A 25378-nucleotide genomic window follows, 5' to 3' on the forward strand; every position below is an offset into this window, starting at 1 on the left:
AAACATTTAACTGGTTTTTTTTGGGGAGATTTAGAGGAAATTAGAAACCGCAGGTCTTTTGTTCGCGTTTCATCCAGCAACCTGGGAAGCATTAAACGTGAGAATATAAAACAGGTATTCTTCTTGGCCCAGGTAGAATTCATAACCGTTGGAGTTGAACTGACTTGTGGCCTCTATGAATTAGTCAATTTTTGGTCTTTCTTTCGATTTAATCACCAAGTCTGGAATCTAGAATTAAGTTCAGTAACTTTAATATGAATATCACCCTCAAGGTGGGGAAAGAGCGTCTTCAACTACATTTCGAAGTTCACACATTAGAAATTAATTTTGACTGGATTCATGGGAACATCCAAGTGGTAGAAGTAAATCATACAAAGAATTTGAACATATAATTTCAACTAGGCCCTATTATTAATATCATGGTTCCTGTCGAATGTTTTTTCAGGGAATGTAATTAAGTGAAAAAAAAGATTAAAAGCAGAATACGAAATTCAATATTTAAAAAAAAAACATAAAAGAAATCAAAGAGGCATTTTGACAGAAAACGTGTTGAATGAAAAAAGTCCAAATACACCATAAAATTTCACGAAATAAAGAATTCAAGACGATCAGATTCCACATTAACAAGAACGTAATGTAATGCAAATATGTTATCATATGGATGGATCATGATGGAAATTAAATTCAATAATTTCCAATTGAATGAACCAGATGCTTCATAAACAGTGAAAGCGCATTTAAAATTATCCCTTTGATTTAAAAAAATTGCTCAAATATGAGAATTCTTAAATTATGCTTGCAAAAGCGCGTTACAGCTTTTATCTTCACTTCATTGGTATTTCCTTAATTGGGTACCACCCCACAACGTACTTGTTGAATCGGAGCACCAAAAATGAGAAAATTACCCGGCTTGGTAGGGAGTTTTCTATATTAGCGAGAGAATGTTTATACAGTAATCGCCTGGTCATAATTAAGATATCTTTATGTTATGTATAGAAAATCGCTTCTGGATTTGAAAGGGCACAAAATGCTTTCAGTAGAATACTATCGACATCATCGTTCATTTTCAAATTATCATAAAGTTACTTTGTTGACCTGGAAATGCACATTTGTTTGCCTGGCGTAAATTGAGGCATTGAGCTAGCATGGCATTTGAAGTTTATCATGGATGATTCGAACATCTGTAAACATATCAGTGGTAGGATAGCTGACTTTGGCTAAATCAGCTTCTTGAACTTTGATTTTTCACTTTCATAGAAAATTTGGATTGAAATGAAAAACTAAACATGCATAACGTACGCCATAACTAATAAGCTGACAAAATGGAATTGCGATGAAAGTAGTTGATATTTTTTGAAAATAATTTTTATAGTTCAAAATCAATAAATGATGATAATGAAATTTATGACAATTTCTAGAAATGACTGTTCAAGAAAAAATTGGATGAATTTTACTAGATACACTGAATAAAGAAATTTGTATCTGTTTTCAGGTAATATTGAACCAGCAGTTTTTAGTAACATGAAACTTATTGTTTGGGACATAATTTTCAATACAGTATTTAATTCAACAAACTTGTTTATATCTCTACATTAAAAGTGATTCATATGAAGAGCAAAATTTGTTTCCATTTTCAGTGTTGAAATTATTATAATAGTAGTGAAGAAAATCATATGGACTGAAATTGATGGTAAAGTGCAATGTCCTTGAATGATTAAATTTTGAATAGAAACTGTTCAAATGTCTGATCGATATGTAATCAGAGCAATTATTACAATAAATACATAGCATAATGATATAATGAACAACATATTATTTATACGATTTGCAAAAATTTGTTGTCTTAGAGACAAATTTCAAGAGCTTTTTTCAATCAATCATTTTTCCCTTTCAATTAGAAAGCAGTCTGTTTGCAATGCTTTGCGACATTGAATTTCATCATCAAATAAACCCAACACTATTCACATTGATAAAATATCTGGATCAGCTCTTAGAAAAGAAAATATCTAAATCGAAAAGTATCCAATAATTATCATCTGAATCAACAATTTTTTTCTCATCATCACCAACCAAATGCATCACTATTTGATTTTCAATCGTGTCTTTTTTCAAAGGTTGAATATTCGGAAATGCAATACAAAACGTTGCTAACAAATTCAACATGCAACAAATCCACTTCAAATTCACAATTTTCCCATAAATAAATATGGTGCTCGATGGTGGATTGATTTCAATTCAAAATGACCACCAGTTTGAGTTATAAAAATCCACGAATATATCTGATGCATTATAATTAAATCTAATTATTGAATGTGTAGAAAAATTGCTAATAACTAATTGATCGTTAACTTAAAAGTAGATTTTCCTGAAAACCATAGACACATGAACATCTATTCAAATTTGTTGTATTTTATTTGATTAGGTTAATAAGTTATATAATAACTTAACACTTAATTTAAGCTCCGTTATTTAAAATTGAAATCAAACCAACTTACAAAAATTATTCTCTTCTCTTCATATTGTTGGCACTCATCTGCTCGTTTCTGTGGTTGATGTTCAAAATCACGATGCATCACTTTTTAAAGAAATGAAAATTGCAGAAACAAAACTGAACATATAAGCCAGCGCTCTGTTGAACACGCCATAGTAGTGTTCATTCACGGCCCACCTTTCGCCTATGATTATTTCCAACGAAGCTCGAAAGCAAACAAATAACAGTCGGATAAAAATTTGCATAATCTTCGTTTCGACTAAAAATTTAGGACAACGTTCATAGGCCAACTTAATTTCGTCGCTTGTTTGCGCAGACTGATCAAGAATAAATTGTAAAATTGTACGAAATCTTATATTCCATATAACTGTACTTTGTTTTACAATACTGATCATAAACCATTGATGCTATTCAATTGAAATAATAAAGTGCAGCATAAGTGTAATCGAAATCAGAAGATGTAAATAAGTAATCTGATAATAATATACACCAAAATTCTCGATTACTGTCATGGCATCAATTCGTGTTCACAAATATGGAATCATAACTTACCAAAAAGATGTATGTTTCTTTACATATTTACAGTAAACGTGTTCGCTTTTAGTTTTTTTTCTTCAACGATTGAACGATCCAGATAAACATTTTCTCTTCTGGTTGTTTCTTCCAAGTCATTTTAATGAAAAAATTTCCAAACGACAGAATGTGCTAGCTGCATGGTAAAGCAAATTGTGCTGACGCACGCTGTGATTGTGATATGATAACAATGACAATAATGATAATGATAATAATAATAAAAGTTCAAGAGTGAACAACAATAAAGTACGATTGAAAATTTGCAAGTTGAGAAAAAAATTGAAACAATTCAATATAAATCGATAATGCAGATCATAAAAATGCACGTATAAATGTGTGATTAAGATTTTCTAGATTAAAATAAATTTCAATCTGAAAATGAAAAAAAAATAAAAACAAAAAGAAAAAACTGAAATCATACCTGCTGATAGTAAATTTTCACCAAGCATACTGTAGTAGCAAGAGGCAACAAATTGACAGTGGAATTGCAAAAAATTAAAACAACAACAACAATAATAATAATAATAATAAATGTTTCAATTGAAAATTTAATAAATTTTCTTCTTCGTCGCCGTGAAACGGTCCATATAGTTCTGGTAGTTGGGCAAGAGGCAAAATTCTCTCATAGTGAACAAGTTGCCGTCAACGGCCAACAAACTGATGCTCGAATCTCGCAATATTGGATCCCAAAACGAGCCCAACGGTAGACAGTTCTCCTCGATACGGAGCACTTTCAACCTCCTGCACTTGGCCAACTGTTCGGATAGTGTGTTCAACTGATTCTGGTTGAGTATGAGCTCAATGACGTTCAGGTTCGCCACCTCGTCCGGTATACGGTCAATCTGATTTGCCGACAAGTCCAGCACGTCCAGGTTGGCTAATTCGCACAGGACCGTTGGAAAAACGCTGAAACAGTTGGAACACAGGGTCACTTGGCGCAACTTTTGCAAATTTCCCACACTGGACGGCAGGGTGGTCAGCAAGTTGGAACCGGCCGACAATTGTTCCAGCTTGACCAGGTTGCCAATTTCATCGGGCAACAGTTGAAGCCGATTGCCGTCCAAATGCAACTGCTTCAACAGTGAAAATTCGCCAACAAAGCCCGGCAAGTGTGGAATTTTATTATTCGACAAATCCAACGACCTCAGCCGGGATCGTGATCGCAACGCTTGTGCGGGAATTTCTTTCAAATTGCAATTGGCCAACTGCAGCACGCCGGTCTTCTCAGCGCTTTCAAGATGATGTTTCACCGCCTTGTTGCCCATGCGTAAAATCGAAAATCGAACAAAATGATGACAAAAATTTCAAAAACCAAATCAATCAATCAATCAATCAATCAATAAAACAATGCACAACGGATTTCTTCAGCATCATTCGTACAATATGCAAATAAACGCCAATTAAAAATGTTTTATTCAAATTTTCAAACAACCATTCTGTAATTGTATTTTTCTTTTGTAGACGAAGAAGAAGAAGATGATGGTGATGATGAAAAATAAACGAACATACGAACAAGCACGCTACTTTTAAATGTGTGTTTCCAATGTGCCAAAAGTAAATCAAAAACGCAAAACAGAACGGCTACGAGATGTAATTGTAATTGCTTGAATTTTTCACATCACGACTGATAAATCTTCGTTCAATCAAATTTTCGATACGCTTCTTCACATCGGAAGCCTGCAATACAGCAGCAACAGCAAAAATGTAATCGTGCAATTATAATTGTAATTGCAAATTAAATATTTTTGTTTAAACAATAATAATAATAATAAATATTATTCACTTGAACGCTGAATTGCAACTGTCGCACTATTTCCGACATCAATTCTGAATGGCTGATTGTTTTTCTAGTTTTCAAAATTCGAACAATCGCCGCATCAATGCTAAACACCCTGTTGCTGTTCACCTGTTCGACGGTCATAAAATTTTCTTCGTTCTGATTAAAAATTTAAAAAATAACTAAATAAATATTTATTTAAAAAAATAAAAGCCAAACCGTTTCTTTGGATTGAATCTGATTGATTTTGATGCGCAACATGGGACTGGTGAAATTTGCGTTAAAAATAAAAGTGTCATTTTCGTTCACATCTTTCCCCTGAAAAAAAATTCTGAAAAATATATGCAAAATAAACAAACAAAAACATACTTTTGGCACTTTTTGAATAACGCGAAACTTGCCACATGCTAAAGACTGCAACGTCCGACGGAGTTCCACAGTTTCTGAAATAAGCAAATAACCATTCAAAATTTCCAAACATCAAACATTGATTATATAAATTTAAATAAAGGCCAGTAAATAAGCTCAATGGCCAAAAATTTGTTCCAAATGGAAGCAATAAAATGTGAAATTTCAAAAAAAATTAAATTATTACAAACCTATATTAGTCTGCTGTTGTATCGATTTGAAAGACAGCTGATCGCTGTCGTTGAACAACAACAATACAATGCCTTGGAAAAGCGACACTTGCAACTCTTTTTCCACCTACAAACAAAGAAAAAACACAGAATATATATGGTAAAAAATTGTGGATGTACAAACAAACAAACAAAGTGCAACGTACGCCAGGTTTAAAACGAGCAGCTACAAGGCACTGACCAACGTAAGATTGCCATGATAATTTTCGACCAGCATGTTTCTCCATGTAAAAATGTTCAAACTGAGACATGCTCGAAAGTAGTACTTGCGGATATATGATGTCCATTTTCGGGTAGCTAGGCCAGTTGCCGATTGTCAGTACGCTGACGTTCATTTCGACGACAGAATTTAAACAATTGGATGCTATTAAATAATTCTGAAATATCAATTATTGTTAGCAGTGAGAAAAAGAAGAATACTAAATCTCACTTTAAATCCAGAAGCGAATTCTTTGGACGTTTCAAAATCTCTAAACATCACCTCCAATTTGGAAGTAAAATCTGAACCACACTCTACAAATGATGTACAATAATCAAGTGAATTCGTTGAACGCACAATTGTATGTCATGCTAATTAATCTGTATACCGCGTTTCAGTTCAGACAAAACTGCCTTTTCGGCGTCAAACGAAGCACTTTTGCCAAAAAGCAAACGTTTGGCCAAAAATTTTTGATAAAACATCTCAAATAAATCTTTGCCTACAAATATTAAAAGAAAAAACAACACCATTTGAAATGCCCTTCACAATGAGCATAATTTTTCCACGCATACCGTCGACGATGCGAAACAAACTTAAAGCCTTTACAGTTTCCTGATCCAACTCTTCTTCTGGATATTGTTTTCTTCCAGTGCGCAATTTCATGTCAATAAATTTTGCTAAATTAAATAAAAAACATGCAATTAATATCTTTCTCCATTCTTTTCTTTTTTTCATTATTAAAATCCCCACAAAAATATACATTTGCATAACCTACCCAAAAGTTCATTCACTTTGGCGGATTTTTTGTTCACAATGGAACTAAATACCGAACGTGCCGCAAGATCAATACCGGCTGAGTCAGAAAAACAGTACGAAACTACGTTGGATACAAAATCACGGTATTTCAGCAAGCTGCGCAAAGCTTCACAATCTATCTCATCTCCTTTCAAGAAAGATATAACATTAACCTGAAATGAAAAGAGAAAAATTAAATTATTTTTAAAATTAAATCAGCCATCCCCATCCTCATCTTCGTCAGTAAATTAGTTGTTAAATGAGCAGTTTCGTACCGAGATGTAATTGGAAAATCGTAGTTTCAATTCATCGATACTGGCTGGATCGTAACTAATCAACTGGTAAAGTAATTTCAAATCGTCCAGTTGCGAATTGTACAGCATACAATCAAAGCCTGCAACATGACGAAAGCATTGACGTTTAGAACAAATCCACCGTTCGATATTTTTTTAGAAACCTTTGTTCAGGATATCTTCGACGTGAGGGGATATTAAGCCGTCTTCAACCACTGATATCAGAGATTTTCCGCTGTTTTTGTCCAAATAAAATTCAGTTCTTTCCGATTCTAGCTTCAGCTGCTTGGTTACATAGGCGAGATAGTGCGGTACCTAGACAAAAGTGGGAAGCAATTTTAAAACAATTGTTTCCATTTCAACAGCCTTCAAAGAGAAAAACATTACATCATCAACTTCAATACGTCGCATTCCTTCTTCCAAATAAAATGTTTTCGTCTCTTCGAGCAAACGATCTTCCAAAATTTCATGATAAATCTAAAATAAAAATTTCCAACTCATAAACTAATTTGCATGTTTCGCTTGACAAGGCTTGTATACATTCAAAGTGGCAAACATGTGAAGCAAATTTCTAATCAATAAATGATCCACATCTTCGCCAGAGCGTTCTTGATGAATTAAAAAAAGCAACGAGTCGACCAGCTTTGTTTGAATGGAGCTTCTCATGATTGCACAAGACCGAAATATAGTCAATCCCATTTCCCTAAAAAATTACTTCCAATACAAACAAATAAAAAATAAAAGTACATTTAATTTTTCACCAAATAGACATCATTGGCATTTCTTGAAGAGCAGCAGACCGATCAAGTTGTGAAAAAATTAGCCTTATAGATTTCTAAATGAAAAAAAAGAAAAAATGTAATTTTCAAGCACCTTCAAAATCAAACAGCACCTAACCGACTACAACTCAACACTTTTATTGTAAAAATTTCTTTTAATTGGCACTCCTTTAGAAAATTAAAAATGTAATACAAGTATTTGTTATAAACAAAATATTTTTTCTAATAATTTCCAACACTACCATGCATCAAAAAGCAGCCACGAAAACATGCTCAGACAAAATATTAATAACAACATTTTAAAGAATAATGCCATTATAAGATAATATTATTTCAAAACTGCACTACTACTTGAAAAAACATACCATTTGACTACAATGTTCTTGCCAAATTTTCATGACCAATTTTGAAAAGCTCAACGCATCCAAGTTGCCTTCCATAAGAACCGCCGATCTCTTTGAAACGCACTCTTCACAAAAAGTGAACAATTTCTCATAGAGCCATTTACTTTTACCAATAAAACGCACTATTTCGTCAACAGTCTACAATTGTTTTATTCTACATTCTGTTGCAGAATTAATTCAAAATGAAAATACAAACACTAAAAAGATCTTCGGTCGAATTTTTGTAAGACTTTTGCATCAAAATAGCCCACACTGGCTCTTCTAATTTTTTCCACTTACATTCCAACTGTTCTTCCATTAAGCATATTGACTGATTCGCTAAAAAGCAAAAGATCAAACAGTCAGTTACCAGAAAAAAACAACCATATATATATATAAAACTGTTTAGCCATTTACAGCAATCTGATTGAAAAGTCAGAGGTATATTGCCAGGTTGATGATGTCGCACATTATCTGTCCATCTCACCGTTTCAGAGCGATTGGGTGGAGTGAGAAATTTACTTTGTTTAGCACTACGTGAACCATCAGAACGTCTTTCGCGGTTAATTGAAATTAAGCTGGACATCTTCAAACTGAAATACTAATTAGGGCTGCTTCAAAATCTACAAACACAAGCACAAACAAGAAAAAACAATTAATAATATTAAGATACTGTTGAGAACTGAAGAATATAAATTAAAAACAAAATATATGATAAAATAAAAATTTTAAGAACAATTCAAGCAAATAAAATTAGCAAGAATTTCAAAATGACGAACAATTGAAAATGCATGCAAGCAAGGAGACAAGTAATTCATCGATAGGAGCTGAAATTTGAACAAAACTAGGATAAATTTTCTTCAGATTTAACCGGACATAAATAACAGAAGTTCATTTTCACTTACCGCTGATAACTTCAGTATATCACCCAAATGAATTCCAGAAACTACCTACAGAAGCTACAGTAATAAATAAAAATCAGTAAGCATTATTTGTGATTGAATTTGAAGTTCAAAATATTTTTAAAATGAAATTTTCAAAATAAATTAAAAATAAATTGACAAAAAATAAAAATATATCACCATAAAATGTTTTAATATAATTATTAATTAGCATTTCAGAAATGCAATGATAGGTACAGTATGAAATAATTAGGTTTTATTTTAAGTATTGAGAGAGAAGAATGCAGTTTTCCCCGTATTCTTCATTCATTGTTCACAGCAAAAATTATATACACTGAATTTAATTAAAAATAATATTTTTATGTGTTATTTTTATAATTAATAATATTTATTTATAATCTGTATTGCTGTAATAAGTTTGTCATTTGTTTCGTCATCAATGAATGCATTAATTCGACAACTGATTGTTTTACTGATCATTTATTTATTTATTTATTTATTTAATTTCATCTGTGAATTTACCACATTTTTGCGTATGACTGTAGATTTTTATCTGTAGATGTTCAAGCTGTCTTAGTACAGTTGTAATTTCTGAAATTCAAAATCAACAAACAATCACTCTACCCCAAATGCAATTCTGAAACGAAAACAATTTTTGAAATATAAAATACAAGATGTGATTTTTCACTGTTAAACAAAAATATCAAAGTGTTAAAATTTACCCTGCTTTTTTATAAAAATAGTTTGCCAGAATAACATAAGTTTCCATCGGAATTATTAATGTATTTTTCTTCTCACCGCTATCACCAAATTTACCTATAAAAAACTGTTTAAAATAAAAAATATTATACTAATCAAAAACAACCAACAAACAAAAATACCTATTACAAGTTTTTTATTTAGTACCCCTACCTCTGCCGTTGCATTTGCATAAATTTGAAAATTTCAAAACAGTGCATTAGAGAGAAATTGGACAAAATACAAAATCATTACTGCAAAATTTGCAAAAATGTGCAAAGCATAAAAGTTCATAAATTTTCTTGTACTTTAAAACCAGGCCCGTATGGAGTTGAAGTGAGCGAAGTCAAACCAGAAATCGGTTCCGCAGCCAAGCGTCCACTTTGAGGACCCATCTTTGGCTTCTTGCCAGCACGTATTTCGTTGAAAATTCTAGTCACGTCATCGTAGGTTAAATCTTCATAATAATCGTCGTTTATCTACAATTATTGACAATAAGTGAAACACGGCAAAATGTATCATCACCACAGACAGTGGAATCTGACTGACTTGCATCATCGGTGCATTTGCACAAGCGCCCAAACATTCCACCTCAGAAACGGTGAACATGAAATCCTGGCTATTTTCTCCAACAGCATCGCTTCCTACAAAAAATCACCTTCAATATGTGAAGAATACGTTCGCGTTCATACCTAAACATTCTTTCTTCACATGTTTCAAAATTTGATCAGCACCACGAAGCATGCACGGTGTTGTAGTGCAAACTTGTACGTGATATTTGCCCACTTTTTGTCGATTGTACATGGTGTAAAATGTAGCCACTTCGTATATTCGCATTTTCGGCACACCTACAGAAGATGTGTATTTCCGCTTCCATTTTCAAGCAAACACAAAAAGGCTTTCCCTTTCTTCTTATCTTATATATGCATACACAAATGGAAATTTTTTACCAATCACATCAGCAACTTTGTTCATCGCCGAAATGGGCAGCCAACCGTGCTGGCGTTGGGCCAAATCCAATACGGGCAAAATTGCCGCCGACGTGTAGCCGACCGGATACAGCGCTTTGATCGCTTCGACGCGCTTCATGTTCTCTTCGCTAAATTCAAATGGCACGTCTGCATTGTTGTCCGGCGTGTCACGGTGGACAAACAGTTGGTCATGACTTCTGCGAACAGCCGCCCATTGCAAACGTCCTACCAACCAAGACCGACAAAGTACCATCGCCGATAGCATCTGTTCGAGGTTCAAAAATAAATAAATAAATAAGCACAATAAATATGGACGTTATTGCAGCGAATGAAATACGCATTTCACAATATAATATACAACAATTTTGCAAACGCTCTCGCATTCGTATGCTGAAATGATGTGCAGATAGATTTATTTACATATATATAACAAATGATATTTAAAAAAATAACTACTGCTTATTGTTCTTCTTTAAAAGTAAGAAGAAGAAAATGGTAACCAATGAATTCAAGTGGAGACGTTTTGTTCTTTGAGTGCTGAAGACGACTGCTGTTGTTGAGCTTTCATGGCCAACAGTTGGCGTTCGACGAATTCCTCTTCTTCACTGTCAAAGTCGCTGTCGTCCCAAGGTTCTTCGTCTTCGTCATCGTCTGCTTCTTCTGCTGATGCCGCTGCTGCTGCTGCTGCTGAAATCTGTCGAGACTTTTCCATTTTCTTCTGATCGCAAGTTGAAGATTCAGCAACCGAAGAAGCTGCTTGAACAGGAACGTCAGTCTTCGTCGTTCCGGGCGCAGCTGATGCAGAAGGTGCTGGCGGTGCTGATTCCGTCGGACAAGCCACGCCCGGTTCGGTCGACTTGGCCCCACTGGCAACAGCAGCAACCCCATTAAACCAAGCCGGATTCACACACACTGGATACGTAAAGTGTGGAAGACCGTGCGCCGCAGGCTGGGGCACACTGAACTGACAGCCAGCTTGCATAACATTGGTCCATACTGAATTGTTGAAAGGTGCTGGATAAAACTGGAGATACGGATAATACGGATTCCAAGTTGGTGCGCAAGCACCGGCATCTGGAACTGCCGCACCTTCGGCCGGTAAAGATTGGCTGAAACAATTTTTCCATTTGCATCTCACAAATTCACATAAATTAATCGTTCAATTACAGTGAAGAGGTGGAGAAAGGCATCCCCGGTGCGGACAATACCCTCAACGGAGTCGGCAGGAGACAACTTCTCAACGAAGACGGTGTGCGAGAAAGTGAAGACGACGGTGCTTCATGCTTGCGCAAATAGCGCATATCACTGCGCTTGCGAAATCGTTCTATAAATTCTCGCTTGCTTCGATGACGCGTCAACAATTCCGAATCACTCTGAGTTCCAACATCTGCAGATTATTCGATTTGCAAACAAATCAAAGAAAAATCAAAAAAAGAAAAAAATTACCAACGGCAGAACCAGATGCAGAATTCAACGGAGTCGTTCGAGCATATCTGTTGGTCGTGATTTCAACATCCATAGCACTTTGCAACGAATGCAACTCACATTCGTCTTTACAATCATTATTTAGATTCCCTTTTCGATTGCCGTGCATCTTCGATCGATTTCGAATCATTCCAATTTTTTCTCTGAACAATCTGAAATGTTCAAAATTGCAAACGATGCTCCAGTTTCATCAACAATTATTCCATTACTGAAGCCAAGCTTCTCTGTCCAACTCATAACGGGACTGGAGCCACAAAAATGCGCAATCAATAAGTCCTGGGAACAGAAATTGCACCAAAAACCCAACTTTTACCAGTGCAATGTTCAGTGTATGCATCAGTTTACAATGCAGTGAAGGATAAGGATGATCCAACTGGCATCTAAACAAATGCAACTCATGCTATTAATTTAATACGTAAAAATAATTTATATATATATATATGGATGGATAACTTACAAAAAGAAATCAACAAGAGCAGCGTTTCGTTTGTAAAACATGCTCATGTCGTAAATGTGCAATCCCAAATCAGTAACATAAAGTAATAAATTGGTTGTAAACAGTATTCCTAAAATAAAAAATAAAAAATTTCATATTTGTATTCGTTAAATAATAATGCACATACAATAAATACATCAATAATTTATTTTATATTTTACTCAATTTTTTTATAATTCATCAGTAAAGTATTACTGAAAAGTAGGTTTTTTCTCAGCAACAGATGCACGGCATTGAATATTATTTATAATAATATATAATTATTTAAATTTATCATAGCATATTTTCAAAAAAGACTACTTACCCAATTTTGCAGTAGAAAAGCCATACCATAATCTGCGTTGGGAAGCAACTGTATTCGCAGCTCGTGAAATGTGATGACGTCGAGCAATAGCTGCAAAATTCAACGTTAAAGTATAGAACAAATAGTACAATTCACATACAATACACTCAGTACAATTACTTACTAATTATGAAAAATGTGGTTGTCATAATCAACGCTATGCCAGTTGGCAAATAAACAAGATAGAAATTATTCATAGGGTCATCCACTCCAAAATAGCACATGCCATTGATACCATCAGGACCGTACTAAAGTTAAAATAAAAAACTTTTTAATCAGTTCAACATAGAAGCTTTCAATATTCGTTGTATGTTCAATCAATTCTTTGCCACATATACATATATGGTTCTTTTCTAAATAAGCAAAAGAATTCAACTTACAGACATGGAAGAGATGACTGTGATAACCAGCAAAAGGCATGGACCCCAGAGAGCAAAATGAACATTATTGATAAGCTTATCGTAAACCGAATGGCTGAAATCGGATGATGACGGCAAGGTTTCGGCTAGTTGAAAAGCAAAAAATACAGTCAACCATCCGCTGGATGCCAGCGTGGATAAATAAAGACAAACAAATTGTAAAGTGCAAATACTGCTTCTGAAATGCCTAAAATCAAGAAAAATCTGTCAAGTAGAAGAGGCAAAACAAATGACAAATTGAACATTGAACAACTTACTTTTGATCTTTCGATCGCAAACTGCCGTCGCTGTTGCAAGATACAAGATATTTAAATTTAAATCGAAACGCAATAACCAAAGCAATAACTGCATGACAGAATATTTTCCATGTCAAAGGATAAAAATCTTTTGGAATTCGTCGAACTCCAGTAACAGTAGCAATCTGCAAGAATATAATTATAATATTTTATACTATATTATATTTCCGTTGAAATTTCAAGAAGCAGTTCAAAAAAATTACAAATGTAAAAAACACTTACTAATGTTAATATCAGAAATGTACAAATTATAGGAGCCAAGAAGAGAACAACAGAGTCAAGTTCTTCATGTTCTTGAGGTTTCAACCAGTGGCTTGTGCAGTTGAAAGCACAGTTAGGAAAGTGAAGCTGATCCCTATGCTCTGAATAAACCAACGGAAGAAGACAGCTAGCTCGGTTTGTCGAAATGTTTTCGTGTCGGAACAACGGTTGCAAACTTTGCTATAAAGCATAAACAACAATACAATTCTTTTTTTTTGATGATGTGAGCTTAATTTTCCAATTGCCTTTAGCTCACCTTGCAATCTCTGCTGTACAGTTTTGAATCCTGACAATTGCTGAGAATCTTAGGCCAACGGCCGTGTTTTATAAGAAACTGACACTGATCCCGTGTTTCTATGCACAACGATTCTGAAATGAGACGGACTCTGGAATTTTTACAAGGAGCCATCATGGCTGAGCAAAGCATTTCTTTCAGATAAGGCCAACAATGAGATAAGCGATAAAAATTTTCATAACCCGAAGTATCTTAAATATGTCATAATTAGTCATGAGTCAGTGGTAAGCAAAAGAAAAAAGTTCGGAACAAACAGAAAAGAAAACTATCATTACTAGCATTTGTAATGATACTGAGTGGATAAACTTCCTTGGTTGCAAGAGTTTCACCAAAACATTTCAACTCTTTATCATGAGTTAAACATTTTTCTGTTGTAGATCTCCAGCACAGTGGATCATTCAACCAACTGTTGGTGAAAAAAAACCTCTGTCCACCGCCTTTATACTGCTGTACAATGTCAACAGGAAACAAACGTTTTTGCAAATGACTGGGATCATATGTTACATTTTTATTTAAAACAACAGAAATACCATTTAAAATGAATAAAAATAAAAAACAATAATCATAAAACATGGGTAAAATTTTCAAATACAAAAAAACAAAATATTACCATAACTACAGTAAGGCAATTGATAAGTAAGGTTGCATGCGCATGGTCGATGCCATCAAAGAAATTAACAAAAACAAAATTTTAATGTGAAAAAGTAATACTTAATGAAAAAAAAGTATTCTACACGTCAACGTTTTTCTCAGTTTTTCAGTAAAAATTTGCTCCATTAATTGTTTTGTTATAATTTTCATTTGTATGTAGAATATATTATCAAAAAGGTTCTGTCGAAATTAGCAAGAAAATCAATGCGCACAAAATGTTCAACTGTCGCACTTGCTGTTTTGACGATAATAAGTGCATGAAAAGCAGCCCACAACTCGACGATAAGAAGATTCAATTAAGCAGTGGCTGACTGTAGCCTATAAACAAAAGTCAAGTTTAACTTTGATAAGCTGATGTTCGATTTGCTTTTCAAAGCAAGTGTTTTTATTTGCTGATTGATAACGCTTATAATAAATAATAATTCTCTCGTTCTATGGGAAGACTTTAAAATTCTGATCCAACATTTCAAGTTGTAATGAAATAATAAAAAAATCCAAAAAATTGATGAATGACATTCATGTTTTGAAACAAGCGAGCATGGAAAAAATGCTTTTCTTTTTTCGAAACTTAACCATATTTAAAGTGAGTGATACATACATACATACATACATACATGAAAGCGCTTTCAAAGAAACATTGCCTGTGAAAAATTCTCTTAAATGACATTCATCAATCCGGCTCATTTCAATTTTATTACTGAATGACCATTGATGATGCAGTTTTATATTTATTTTTATGGTATCAAAGTAACACAATAATATGAATTCGCCAAAAACACTTCAATATTTAAATGCTACTGCTGCAGCATTGTGACGTTTGTTCAACTGAACGCTGATAGCTAGATGTCTTTTTTGAGTAAAAAATGTCACAAAAAAACAAATAAAACATAAATCAAGTTCAAGATGCAAACAATTAATGTATAAAAAAAGGAAGAAGAACAGTCGAATGACAGGCTCGTTGAATGACTGACCTCAACGGTAAGTAAGCAAAGTGCGTTAACTGAAAACGACCTTGTGTCTAGCACATTAGGGTAAATATCTTTCTGAACAGCCCAGACACACACACACATATATATATATATATCATCGCACTGCTTGCTTCAGGTGACCTTTAGTCCAGACCATCGAAAATTTGCACATAAACAATAATTAACAAATTGCAATTGACAAAGGAAAAAAATAACAACAGTAATAATAAAACAACATAAAAGTAGACAGGAAAAAAGGTTGGTGAAATAAAAAAATCAAAATAATAAAGCTAATAATAATAATAATGCCTGTGCTAATAATAGGTTAGTTCATCACTTGCCTCCTGAAATGTTTCATATATTGAATTTTGCGCAATTAATCTGCCTGCTGTCAGTTTTTCACTTGCATTTGCAGTATAGAAATTAATTTCCATTTCAACAAATAGTAAACATGGGATGAGAGGCATTCACACCAATTGCATCATCCCCCTCACAAATGAAAACAAAGTAATACAGCATTTGTAAACGAATGGCAAGGGCAAAAAAAAACATCATCATCAAAATATCTCAATAATAGAGTTTGCATATCGAACAATTACTTGCGAAATAATAATGCAAACAAAATAGCTTTTTATCAATTCCGCTCAAATCAAATTGGATCAGTTGCAGATTTCAATTCTGCTAGCTGAAATTTGAGAAAATTTTTAGAAAAATTCTAAAACCGATACGATTGATTTAACGATGATACATATACATACCGCTTTACGTAACAGAGAGGCGGATTTTTCCGGCTTTTCCATGTTTTCTTCGTTGAAATAGCACCAAAGTTCATGACTGATCCGAGGTATAAGTTCTCTGATAGCTTTCAATTTTGCCATAGCTACAACAGACAAGAAAGGAAAATCAAACATACATACATACACACATCAAGCGCCGCAGTGAGAAACGTTGCATAAATTTTACATTCAATCGCATCAGTCTCTTCATTTTGCACAGCGTGTGAAAATTTGAGCATCGGTTGACCAAAATATGAATACAATTTCAAAGTCCGTGGTTTGTAATTACGCTTTTTGGATGCTTCGGATGAAGAACCTTCTTCGGCATGTTCCGCGTTGACGTGCCGTTCGAGCAGTTTCACAGTGGCAAATTGAGTTTTACAATTCGACACTGGACAGTGGAATGGTTTGGGTCCACAGTGCCAATATTCGACGTGCGGAAGAAGCCAGTCAACGCTTCGTCCCAGACGATGCTTGGAAATGCATCCTTTCCACAAACAGCACGCAGTGCTGGGATTTTTGCTCGCCTCAATCACGTGACGTTCCAAATGTTCCCGCATATATTCATCTGGTCCAAGTTCGGCGGACTGGCAATTTTCCCAAAGACATATCCGCGGTTCGACTGTACATCGGTAACAGTGTTGTTCTTCTTTTGGTTTGGTGTTGTTCGACTGAGTGTTGTCGTCGGTGATTTCGAAAGACAGCTGAGCAGATCCAAGCGATGACAAAGAAGTCCTCCTGGAACTGCAATGATTTTCATTGTAAATTTTCGAAACGTTGCTAGTCGACTGTTGCCGATTCGACGTTTCACCAGACACGCCAGTAACGAAACCAGAATCATCAGATTGCATAGACTGTATCCATTCATCAACTTTGTTCTCAATTTGCATTAATTTTCGATTTCGGCGTCGTGGTCGTAAAACAGGCATAATTTCACAATCCAATTCTAAATTACACAAAGCTGTTAAATTAATCATCTCACGCTCTGCAGTAACAATGTTGCACTATAATAAATGATAACAGAAAAATATTGGACGCTGAATTAATTTTCCGCAAGTCATTCTTAAAAATAGGAATAAACAAAAGTGAACAACAAATTAAGCTTGAGCTAGCTAGCTAGCTATATAGTCAGTGAAAATGGATAGTCGCTTCGAAATGTGCTGCCGTTCAGTTAACTTGCTTATAGAAAAACCCTGTCTCGTCGTCGTCTCCTTTTAATTCGCGCTGAATCCCAACCATCTGTGCAGCTGTCTAAATTTGTGAGAAGCTTTATGAAATTTTTCATCCGGACACACTAACACATCAGACATATAATAATGGCAAAAGTGGAGGAGTTCAAATGTGGATGGAGGTGGAAGTGGCAAAAAATTAAAAAAAAACACAACAACGAACAACGCCCATCTGGATATTGGTGACATACTTGCCGACTTTGAATTGATTAAGTAAAAATGCTGCAGCTGATTTGCTGCTGTTGCTGTTGCTGCTGCTGCTACTGCGACTGCTGTTGCTGACCAGCAGACGGACAGACGGACGGCCAAACAAAGAATTGTTGGCAATGCAAAATGCATGCAGGCCGTTCGTTGACTCTCAAAAGAGAATGCTTTTTATCGATCGCCCCCGCTAACGCTCCCCATTCATGCATTCATTCATCTATGCACTGCAAACAACCTGTGTGTCTGTGTGTGCTTGTTTGCAAGGCCAGCAGCATTTTTGCAAACATGCGGCACTGACCAAGTATAATTTCACCACAGCTGACTGTTGGTTGAAAAAAACAAAGAATAGCCTCTCAAATGTTTGCTTTGTCATTCAATATCGAAACGAAACATATGGAGAAAAAAAACATAATTATATACATAAATGAATATGTCGTCGTCGTCTTCTTCTTCTTCTTCTATTAATTAATTATCTCATCTGATGTTATGCAAAATGCATAAATCTCACGAAATAAAAAGAGAACATACTTTTGCAGTTAGATCATTTCTGATTGGCGATGCTGAAACGTCAGCTGTGCATAAAAAGCGATGAACATGAAATTATTTACGCAAAAGTAAAATTTCACATCATTGACAAAGACAACTCGGATATTAGTGTTCATGATGAAAAAAAAACAAAAAATCTGCACAAATATCATCGAAATTTGCTTTTTCTTCAAATAAAATCACGAGACAAAATAATGAAATGATAATTTCAAAGATGCAAAAACAAAATTGTAACCTTTCTGCAAAGAATAAAAAAGGAAGTATTATTATTATTATTAGAGATATATAAATTTTGTGCAAGCATCTGTTTTGCAATTTTCATTGCAGACCAACCGCTGCAAGGTGACAGCAAAAAACTGGGCCATCACTGAGTACAGACAAAACTCGAACAACAAATCAATCTCTTCACTACACTATAACTACCAGCAACTCACGTACCTTAACAAGCTACAGTGACTGTAAACATGAGAAGAACTAAGCAAAAATTGAAACAGCCGTATCGACTGTTACGAAGAAGCAATCGATCAGTGAAAAGCATTGAAAGGAAAAAAATTTTTTGATATATTTTTCTTGAAAGTTTTTTTTTCAAATAAAGGTATTAATCAAAAACCATTTTACACTTATCCAAAAAAAAATGCAATCTTATTAATCTTGTCACTGTCGATTTGCCGGGATTCGAAATTTACAGATGTTTCACCCACAGTTTTACTTACATTTTCATAGCAGCGCTTCTTTCACACACAGTGCACACTTGTTAACAAATGTACAAACTATTTCACTTTAAACGGAAAAATCACTCCACTGAAGACAATTAATTTCTATTTTATTTCATCAGCTTCTAAATTTTACCGCACAAACTGTAAGTTATGATTTTAAAAATTACAAAAAAATAAAACAATTATGACTTGCGTGCAAAAAACACAAAAGTGTGAAACGTGCGCAGAATTACCGTAAAATATAAAAATTGTCAAGTACAAATAACCTAGGACAAACGAGCAGCGGCAACTAAACGTGGGTCAATACGAAGATCATTTGAAAAAAACCACTAATAATACGGAATGAAACGGCGGATTGAAAAAATTCACAATCAACTTCAAAATTGTTCCATTGTACTCAACTTCACAAATATTTATTCATTTATCATACAATTCAAGAGCAAACAAATGACAATTCAATGCAAATAATTTTCAAAAATGAAGAAAAATTGAAAAAAGAAAAATTAACACATTGACGTAGCATTTATAAAACAATAAGAATACAAAAAATATTTTTAAGCAAAATTATTATTATTATTATTGCCAAGTAATAAAAAACAAACCCCCAGTACATAATGAAAAAAACAATAGCATTTTGCAAGCAAAACCACTATCAAAATAGCAAGCATTAAGCCATACCGGAAATGTTAACATAAAATTTTTGAAAAAAGACAAATAAATAAATAAATTTTTTTTTGAACTTTTTTTTGAAATTTACATTATGATCTGAAAACTTTTAACTTTATCGCCAAAGAGATATGACAACTCATTTGACCAGAACAATAGCAATAAATTCACAGGATAATAGAGAATCGAATCGAATCGAATCAAATAAAATATTAAAATCGAAATATTAAAAAAAACAAATAACAGCAAACATTTTAGCCATCAACCCTGAATGCAATTCTGAATTGTACACTTAAATACAAATAAAAGTACTGATAATTATTTTTGATCTACCACAGTATTAAACTTGGACCAGCAATCAGAGGTGCTTCTTGTCATTGTGAAATTTTCAAATAAATAAATTGCATACATGTAAACATGATCAAATAAATAAACAACGTAAACAAGCAAATACATAAAAGCATTTAGCCCATGAGAGAGAACACTGATAAAGCTTGACCAAAGAGAATTAAAAAAATCTTAATAAATATTAAAACCACAAAAGGGAGGTTCTTTTCTTACGATGATCCATTATGAAAGGACAACAAAATAAATCAGATGTTAAACAGTAAGTAAATTTTTCGTGAGCATCATTATGCACAGAGTGCACGATGAAATTAGGAACATAAATAAAGATTAAAACACAAAATACAATTGCACTACAAACATTGTTGAAAGCAAGCAATGAAACTTGCAAATCATTTAAACCGCATAAAAATCAAACTGACAAAGAAAAAGCAATTGTTGATATAAAAAGAAATTTCAGTTCAAAACATTTCATTTCGTGATTATTCGCCTAAATAAAACACGTGGTAATAAAAGAATACAGTGCAAAGCACATTTGCATGATATGCTTAAATTTGAATTTAATAAATATATTTTCAAATCGTCAGATTATGTAGCACATCTGTATTTCAACTTCTATCCCTTCTCACACAACACATTCATTCACTGCTGTGGTTCATCAAATTCTACATTTTCAGGATGTTTATTTTCCCAAACTTACTACAGTAAGAATCAATGTTTCCAAAAAAAAATCTACTTTGAAAATTTTCATTTTCATCAGCCAAATTAAACTGACTTCTAAGCTGAATAAAAAATATCCTTTTAATTCTCCTACTGCAAACAAATAAACATATTTATTTAGTATATGCTTTTGTTTTCAACAGGAAAATATTTATTATAATATTCACTTGGTGTTTTCACTTTTTTCAAAGTGTATTCTCTAGATTTGCATACAGTTTCTAAAGACAATGCTCTCATCTGAATTCTCTTCTGCACAACAACATTAACAATACATCCTGCATCCTCAATATTATTTTTTATTACACTATAATACACTTCTCCATTTCCGTTAATAAATCTCAGCAGTAAATCTGAATAGATTAATCTACAAATATACAAGCAAATAAAGGTATACATATAAATGCAAATTTTTATTTATGGTGATAATACAAAAATAATTAGCCAAAAGACATTTTTTCCATTCAGTCAATCGTGCTAAACCAACGCAATTGCAAGCATGCATGCCTAACTGCTAAATCATCTAGAAATTCCTTCAATCAACCCAACTGCACAAGATACAATTTTCAACCTTATCCATCCGCCCACTACCAATTATTCACATAATGTTATATATTACATTATTCACGTAATATTTCTCTAAATTATAGCTCGTGTGCATTTTTCTTTGAATATTACACAATGAAATCACACATTGTGATTGAATGATTGAATCACAATCATCGAAATATAGAGAATAGCCCAAGCAAAACGACTCCACCGCTATCAATCTATGTCAATGCATGGAATCGACTAGTAATATAGTAGCTAGTAATGTCTAGAATAAAGTTTGAAAAAAAAAACAAACACGAATAATAAATAAGGTATTAATTAAATTCACGTGTTAAAACTACTTTAATTCATGCAGTTGCTTATGGGAAAAAATGGATTATAAAATGAACTAAAAATGAATGTACAATACAGTTTTCTGACAAATATAAATCAATTTAAAATTTAAAGAATTAAAAGAAAAAAAACCACAGAAAATAGCAAGCATTAAAGCAGTGTCCATTCACAACGCCAGCTGAACAACCAACACACGCATGAATAAAATAAATAAATTTGTGTGTAATATTTTTATTTTGAATAGCAATAATTTGTTGTTCAGTTGTCCATTCTGTTCCATCAAAAACTGTGTACAATGGGTAAATTTTTCCACATTGCTTTTGTGTTATTACGCGGAAATGTTGATGACAACAACGCGCATTTTTTATCGATTTGAAGTAATTGTTTAAAATTTAAGTCACATTTTGAGAATAATTTAAAATTTTCAGTAATGTTAGCATGAAATTGGAGGAAAATATTGGACGGATTGATCGTTGGCAATAATTGATCGCTTGTCGACAAGTATGCAAGTCAACAGGTGACCAAGGGGAAGCAGAAAATAGCGGGATGTCTAAAGCCAACGCTGATCCAACGTTTGGTCACCCAGCGGATGGCCGGATACACCGCCTACAGTGGAAAAATGACGAGGTTGAGCGATTTTGTTCGGCTGTTTCCGGCCATTAGCTCAAAGTCAGGGAGGATGATTGATCGCGAAACGCACTCCCACTAACAGCGAGCGCAAAGCTCTGGCTCTAACTGAGGCCAGCTGAAAATTTTAAGCTAGAAGACTAACAGCTAACAGCTAGCTGGCTGGCTGGCTGGCAGGCTGGCCAGACAGACAGACAACCAGCTAGCTATTCAGTGAGTTGGCACAAACCAACCAACCAAACAGTGCGTCAAGTAACCAATAACAAATTAACCAATAAAATATAACCAACCAACCAACCACAAATACGCAACGCATCATGTCAACGACGACACCGCCTCACTCGTTGCTGCTTTCGTTTGTCTCTCTTCTTCTTCTTCTTCTCTCTCTCTTTCTCTCCCTTTCTCTTTCTCTTTCTCTCTCTTTCTCTTTCTCTCTTTCTCTCTCTCTCTCTCTCCCTCTTTCACTCTCTTTCTCCTTCTCTCATTCTAGCTAGCATCTTTTCACTTTCATGTGCAAATTCTCTCTTTCTCTCTATTTATCTGAATGAGTGAGTTATGCGTGTTCAATCGTGTACGTACGTTTATTTATTTATTTATTTATTTATTTATTTGTTTGTTTGTGCTTGTGCTTTTGAATTTTAACTTTGCTCTCTGTATTTTTGTAAATATTTCCTTGTACGGATAAACGTTTTCTTACACTATGAGAACTATTTCCTTGTTTGAGAAAGTTACTAAGAGCTTAATTTTAACGCATATCTATAATAGACGAGAAAAAGTCATATGCTACTATTGGCACCGTACAGATAGATCATCAGCTAGAGTAATTCTTATTCTACTAAAAAGGAAAAGAGAATTTTCATTTCAAGACTAATTAGAAATTACACACGTGTACTGAATAGAAAGTTTCATCATGGAAAAAACAAAAAAAAAGAATAGAGAATTGATGGTAGTAACAATATCTGATTGATCATAATTATAATATTATCTGCAGTTATAGTAGCAGTAGCAGTAGTGGGATGGTCGTGCTAAAAAGAAAAATGAATAATAAATAAGTTCCTGTCAAAGACAACATAAAACTTATAGTATAGTAGAACAGGGAGAAAGAGAACAAGTTGAGAGGAACCTTTTCCTTATGCAACAAAGCCACTGCCTGAAAAAGGATTGAGGCGGAAAACGAGGAATTTATTCAATGTCTTTTTATTCCGCGTCCTATTTGTCACACGCGTTTCGCTAATTATTATATCACAGGTAGCCCTTGTCAAATAATATCATCAATTATCAATTTTATATCACGGCTCTTGTTACTTATTGTGGATTTTTATCTTTTGCTATTCCGTCATTTCTAATTATAATGTATAATTGCTGTGAAAATAATATATGTATATAGATATATATTGTTTTTGCATTCAGGAAATATAAAAACAAGAAAGCCAAGAAAAGAGCGGAAGCAAAAGAAAGCAAAGAAAAAAAATTCAACTCGACCGCAGTTTCGCAGTACAAACAGACTTTACAAATATGCAGCGTAAATTAGCTGCTTGGCTGCAGTGTTTGTGAAATTTCCCGTAAAAATCGCTCTGATCATCATCAATGGTGTTTGTCGCTTGGAGTTTACCCCAACAACGGCAACAGTGTTGCAACAGTGCCACTGTTGTTGTTGCCATGCACACAACAAAATACTAGAAGCATTTCTTTCTTCTTGTTTGGGATAAAATAATTTTTGTTCGTGTGATTCAAAGACGTCGACAGCAGTAGTATCATCAGCAGTAGAGGCGACGGCAATAATAGTAGCAGCAGCAGCAATAGCAACAACAGCAGCAGCAACAACAACAACAACAACAGGTGTTGGCACCGTTGCTGTTGCTTAAAAGCACAAATTGCAAACAAACGGATGCTGAACCCCAAAGCAAGAGAAAAAAAATAACGAGAAAAAGAAAAAAATTCGAAAAAAGAAAAAGAAGGTGCAACAGCAGAGCAGAGAAGAAGTAAAATAAAATATATCTATATAATTGCGGATATATAGATATATTTGGAAAAATACATTGGAAAAATTAATCGCCGCGCTGTGGATGGGCGAGTGGAATGTGCAATCGCACATTCGATTCTCGGTAATATCCCGCCACCGACGACAATTCGCGTTGGCGAGTATGCAGTGGTCAAATAATGCCCATCTCTGTTGTTCATCATCATCATCATCCTGCGTATCATTGCTCGTCGACCGTCACCAGATCACAGCAGATAAAGAAACCTCAATTCAAGTGGTCCACTGCTGCCCTGTTTAGCCTATACAAAGCCCTATTCATCATCATCGACTGCAACAAAACACCAAACTGCTACCGATCATCGGCTAACGTGAATTCATCCACTTGCCTATTGCCATCATCCCGTCCCGTGTTTCTGTTGCTGTTCTTTTGCTCAGTGACAGTGATGAGCCGCGCTCAAGCTGACACTATGCATTTACAAGAGCATCAAGATCAAATTTCTCGCCTCCTTCTTCTAATTCTTCATTCACATTCTCTTAATCACCATTGTCATTGACCAACGAACTATCTGAGAATCCACTGGTATCCTTTGAATAATCAAGGGCTACCACCTTTTGCTATTTGTTGACCCACATCCCACCAATGAACAAACTGAATATCTTAGGGACTTAATGTTGCGCTTGCAACAGTTGCGACCTTTGTTTTGAAATGGCCCCGCTGACCTCTGTACGTCACAATGACAAGTAAACATGCCTCGTTAACTACTGTTTCAAATGATATACTCTACGACAAACGACGTCACCGACATGCCGAGTACAAGTACCTTGCTGACCCGCCTCTCAGATGACACCCACGACTGCCTACTGATCCATCCAATTCGAAGAGAAGCCTCCTCTAGCTCGCATGAGCGTCTTAGCAATGCTTAACGGCATGAC

General features: G+C 34.3%; 7 protein-coding genes across 7 annotated transcripts; 3 read left to right on the forward strand and 4 right to left on the reverse strand.

Annotated features, from left to right (window-relative positions):
- The first annotated feature begins 3724 nt into the window (after positions 1-3724).
- Positions 3725-4594, forward strand: Tsp_03904 (conserved hypothetical protein). Its single transcript, XM_003374666.1, has 4 exons — positions 3725-3830; positions 3877-3936; positions 4114-4331; positions 4526-4594. Exons 1-4 carry the CDS (start codon positions 3725-3727, stop codon positions 4592-4594), a joined length of 453 nt encoding a protein of 150 aa, XP_003374714.1.
- A 51-nt stretch (positions 4595-4645) lies between these two features.
- Tsp_03905 (cullin-4B) lies at positions 4646-10804 on the reverse strand. Its single transcript, XM_003374667.1, has 26 exons — positions 10519-10804; positions 10261-10416; positions 10118-10212; positions 9885-10047; positions 9588-9646; positions 9450-9467; positions 8834-8878; positions 8602-8610; positions 8331-8514; positions 8146-8267; positions 7911-8087; positions 7537-7601; positions 7358-7469; positions 7112-7243; positions 6931-7081; positions 6749-6867; positions 6454-6646; positions 6251-6355; positions 6067-6177; positions 5910-5992; positions 5608-5856; positions 5441-5546; positions 5211-5284; positions 5061-5159; positions 4848-5000; positions 4646-4741 (listed from the first exon to the last, which is right to left on the reverse strand). Exons 1-26 carry the CDS (start codon positions 10802-10804, stop codon positions 4646-4648), a joined length of 3162 nt encoding a protein of 1053 aa, XP_003374715.1.
- Positions 10805-11047: 243 nt separating this feature from the next.
- On the reverse strand, positions 11048-12154 carry Tsp_03906 (hypothetical protein). Its single transcript, XM_003374668.1, has 3 exons — positions 11986-12154; positions 11707-11926; positions 11048-11648 (listed from the first exon to the last, which is right to left on the reverse strand). The coding sequence occupies exons 1-3, from the start codon at positions 12152-12154 to the stop codon at positions 11048-11050; spliced, it is 990 nt and encodes a 329-aa protein (XP_003374716.1).
- A 75-nt stretch (positions 12155-12229) lies between these two features.
- Positions 12230-14800, reverse strand: Tsp_03907 (hypothetical protein). The gene is made up of 10 exons (XM_003374669.1): positions 14754-14800; positions 14410-14621; positions 14096-14325; positions 13801-14019; positions 13540-13703; positions 13244-13469; positions 12988-13111; positions 12825-12914; positions 12496-12590; positions 12230-12424 (listed from the first exon to the last, which is right to left on the reverse strand). The coding sequence occupies exons 1-10, from the start codon at positions 14798-14800 to the stop codon at positions 12230-12232; spliced, it is 1602 nt and encodes a 533-aa protein (XP_003374717.1).
- Positions 14801-16402: 1602 nt separating this feature from the next.
- Positions 16403-17947, reverse strand: Tsp_03908 (zinc finger protein). The gene is made up of 4 exons (XM_003374670.1): positions 17825-17947; positions 16675-17533; positions 16512-16633; positions 16403-16438 (listed from the first exon to the last, which is right to left on the reverse strand). The coding sequence occupies exons 1-4, from the start codon at positions 17945-17947 to the stop codon at positions 16403-16405; spliced, it is 1140 nt and encodes a 379-aa protein (XP_003374718.1).
- Positions 17948-20913: 2966 nt separating this feature from the next.
- Positions 20914-21660, forward strand: Tsp_03909 (putative MH2 domain protein). Its single transcript, XM_003374671.1, has 2 exons — positions 20914-20939; positions 21603-21660. The coding sequence occupies exons 1-2, from the start codon at positions 20914-20916 to the stop codon at positions 21658-21660; spliced, it is 84 nt and encodes a 27-aa protein (XP_003374719.1).
- Positions 21661-24624: 2964 nt separating this feature from the next.
- On the forward strand, positions 24625-24999 carry Tsp_03910 (conserved hypothetical protein). Its single transcript, XM_003374672.1, has one exon. The coding sequence runs from the start codon at positions 24625-24627 to the stop codon at positions 24997-24999; it is 375 nt and encodes a 124-aa protein (XP_003374720.1).
- Positions 25000-25378: the final 379 nt, after the last annotated feature.

The sequence above is a fragment of the Trichinella spiralis genome (assembly GCF_000181795.1).
Source record: "Trichinella spiralis strain ISS 195 chromosome Unknown Scfld5, whole genome shotgun sequence".
NCBI classification, from domain to species: domain Eukaryota; kingdom Metazoa; phylum Nematoda; class Enoplea; order Trichinellida; family Trichinellidae; genus Trichinella; species Trichinella spiralis.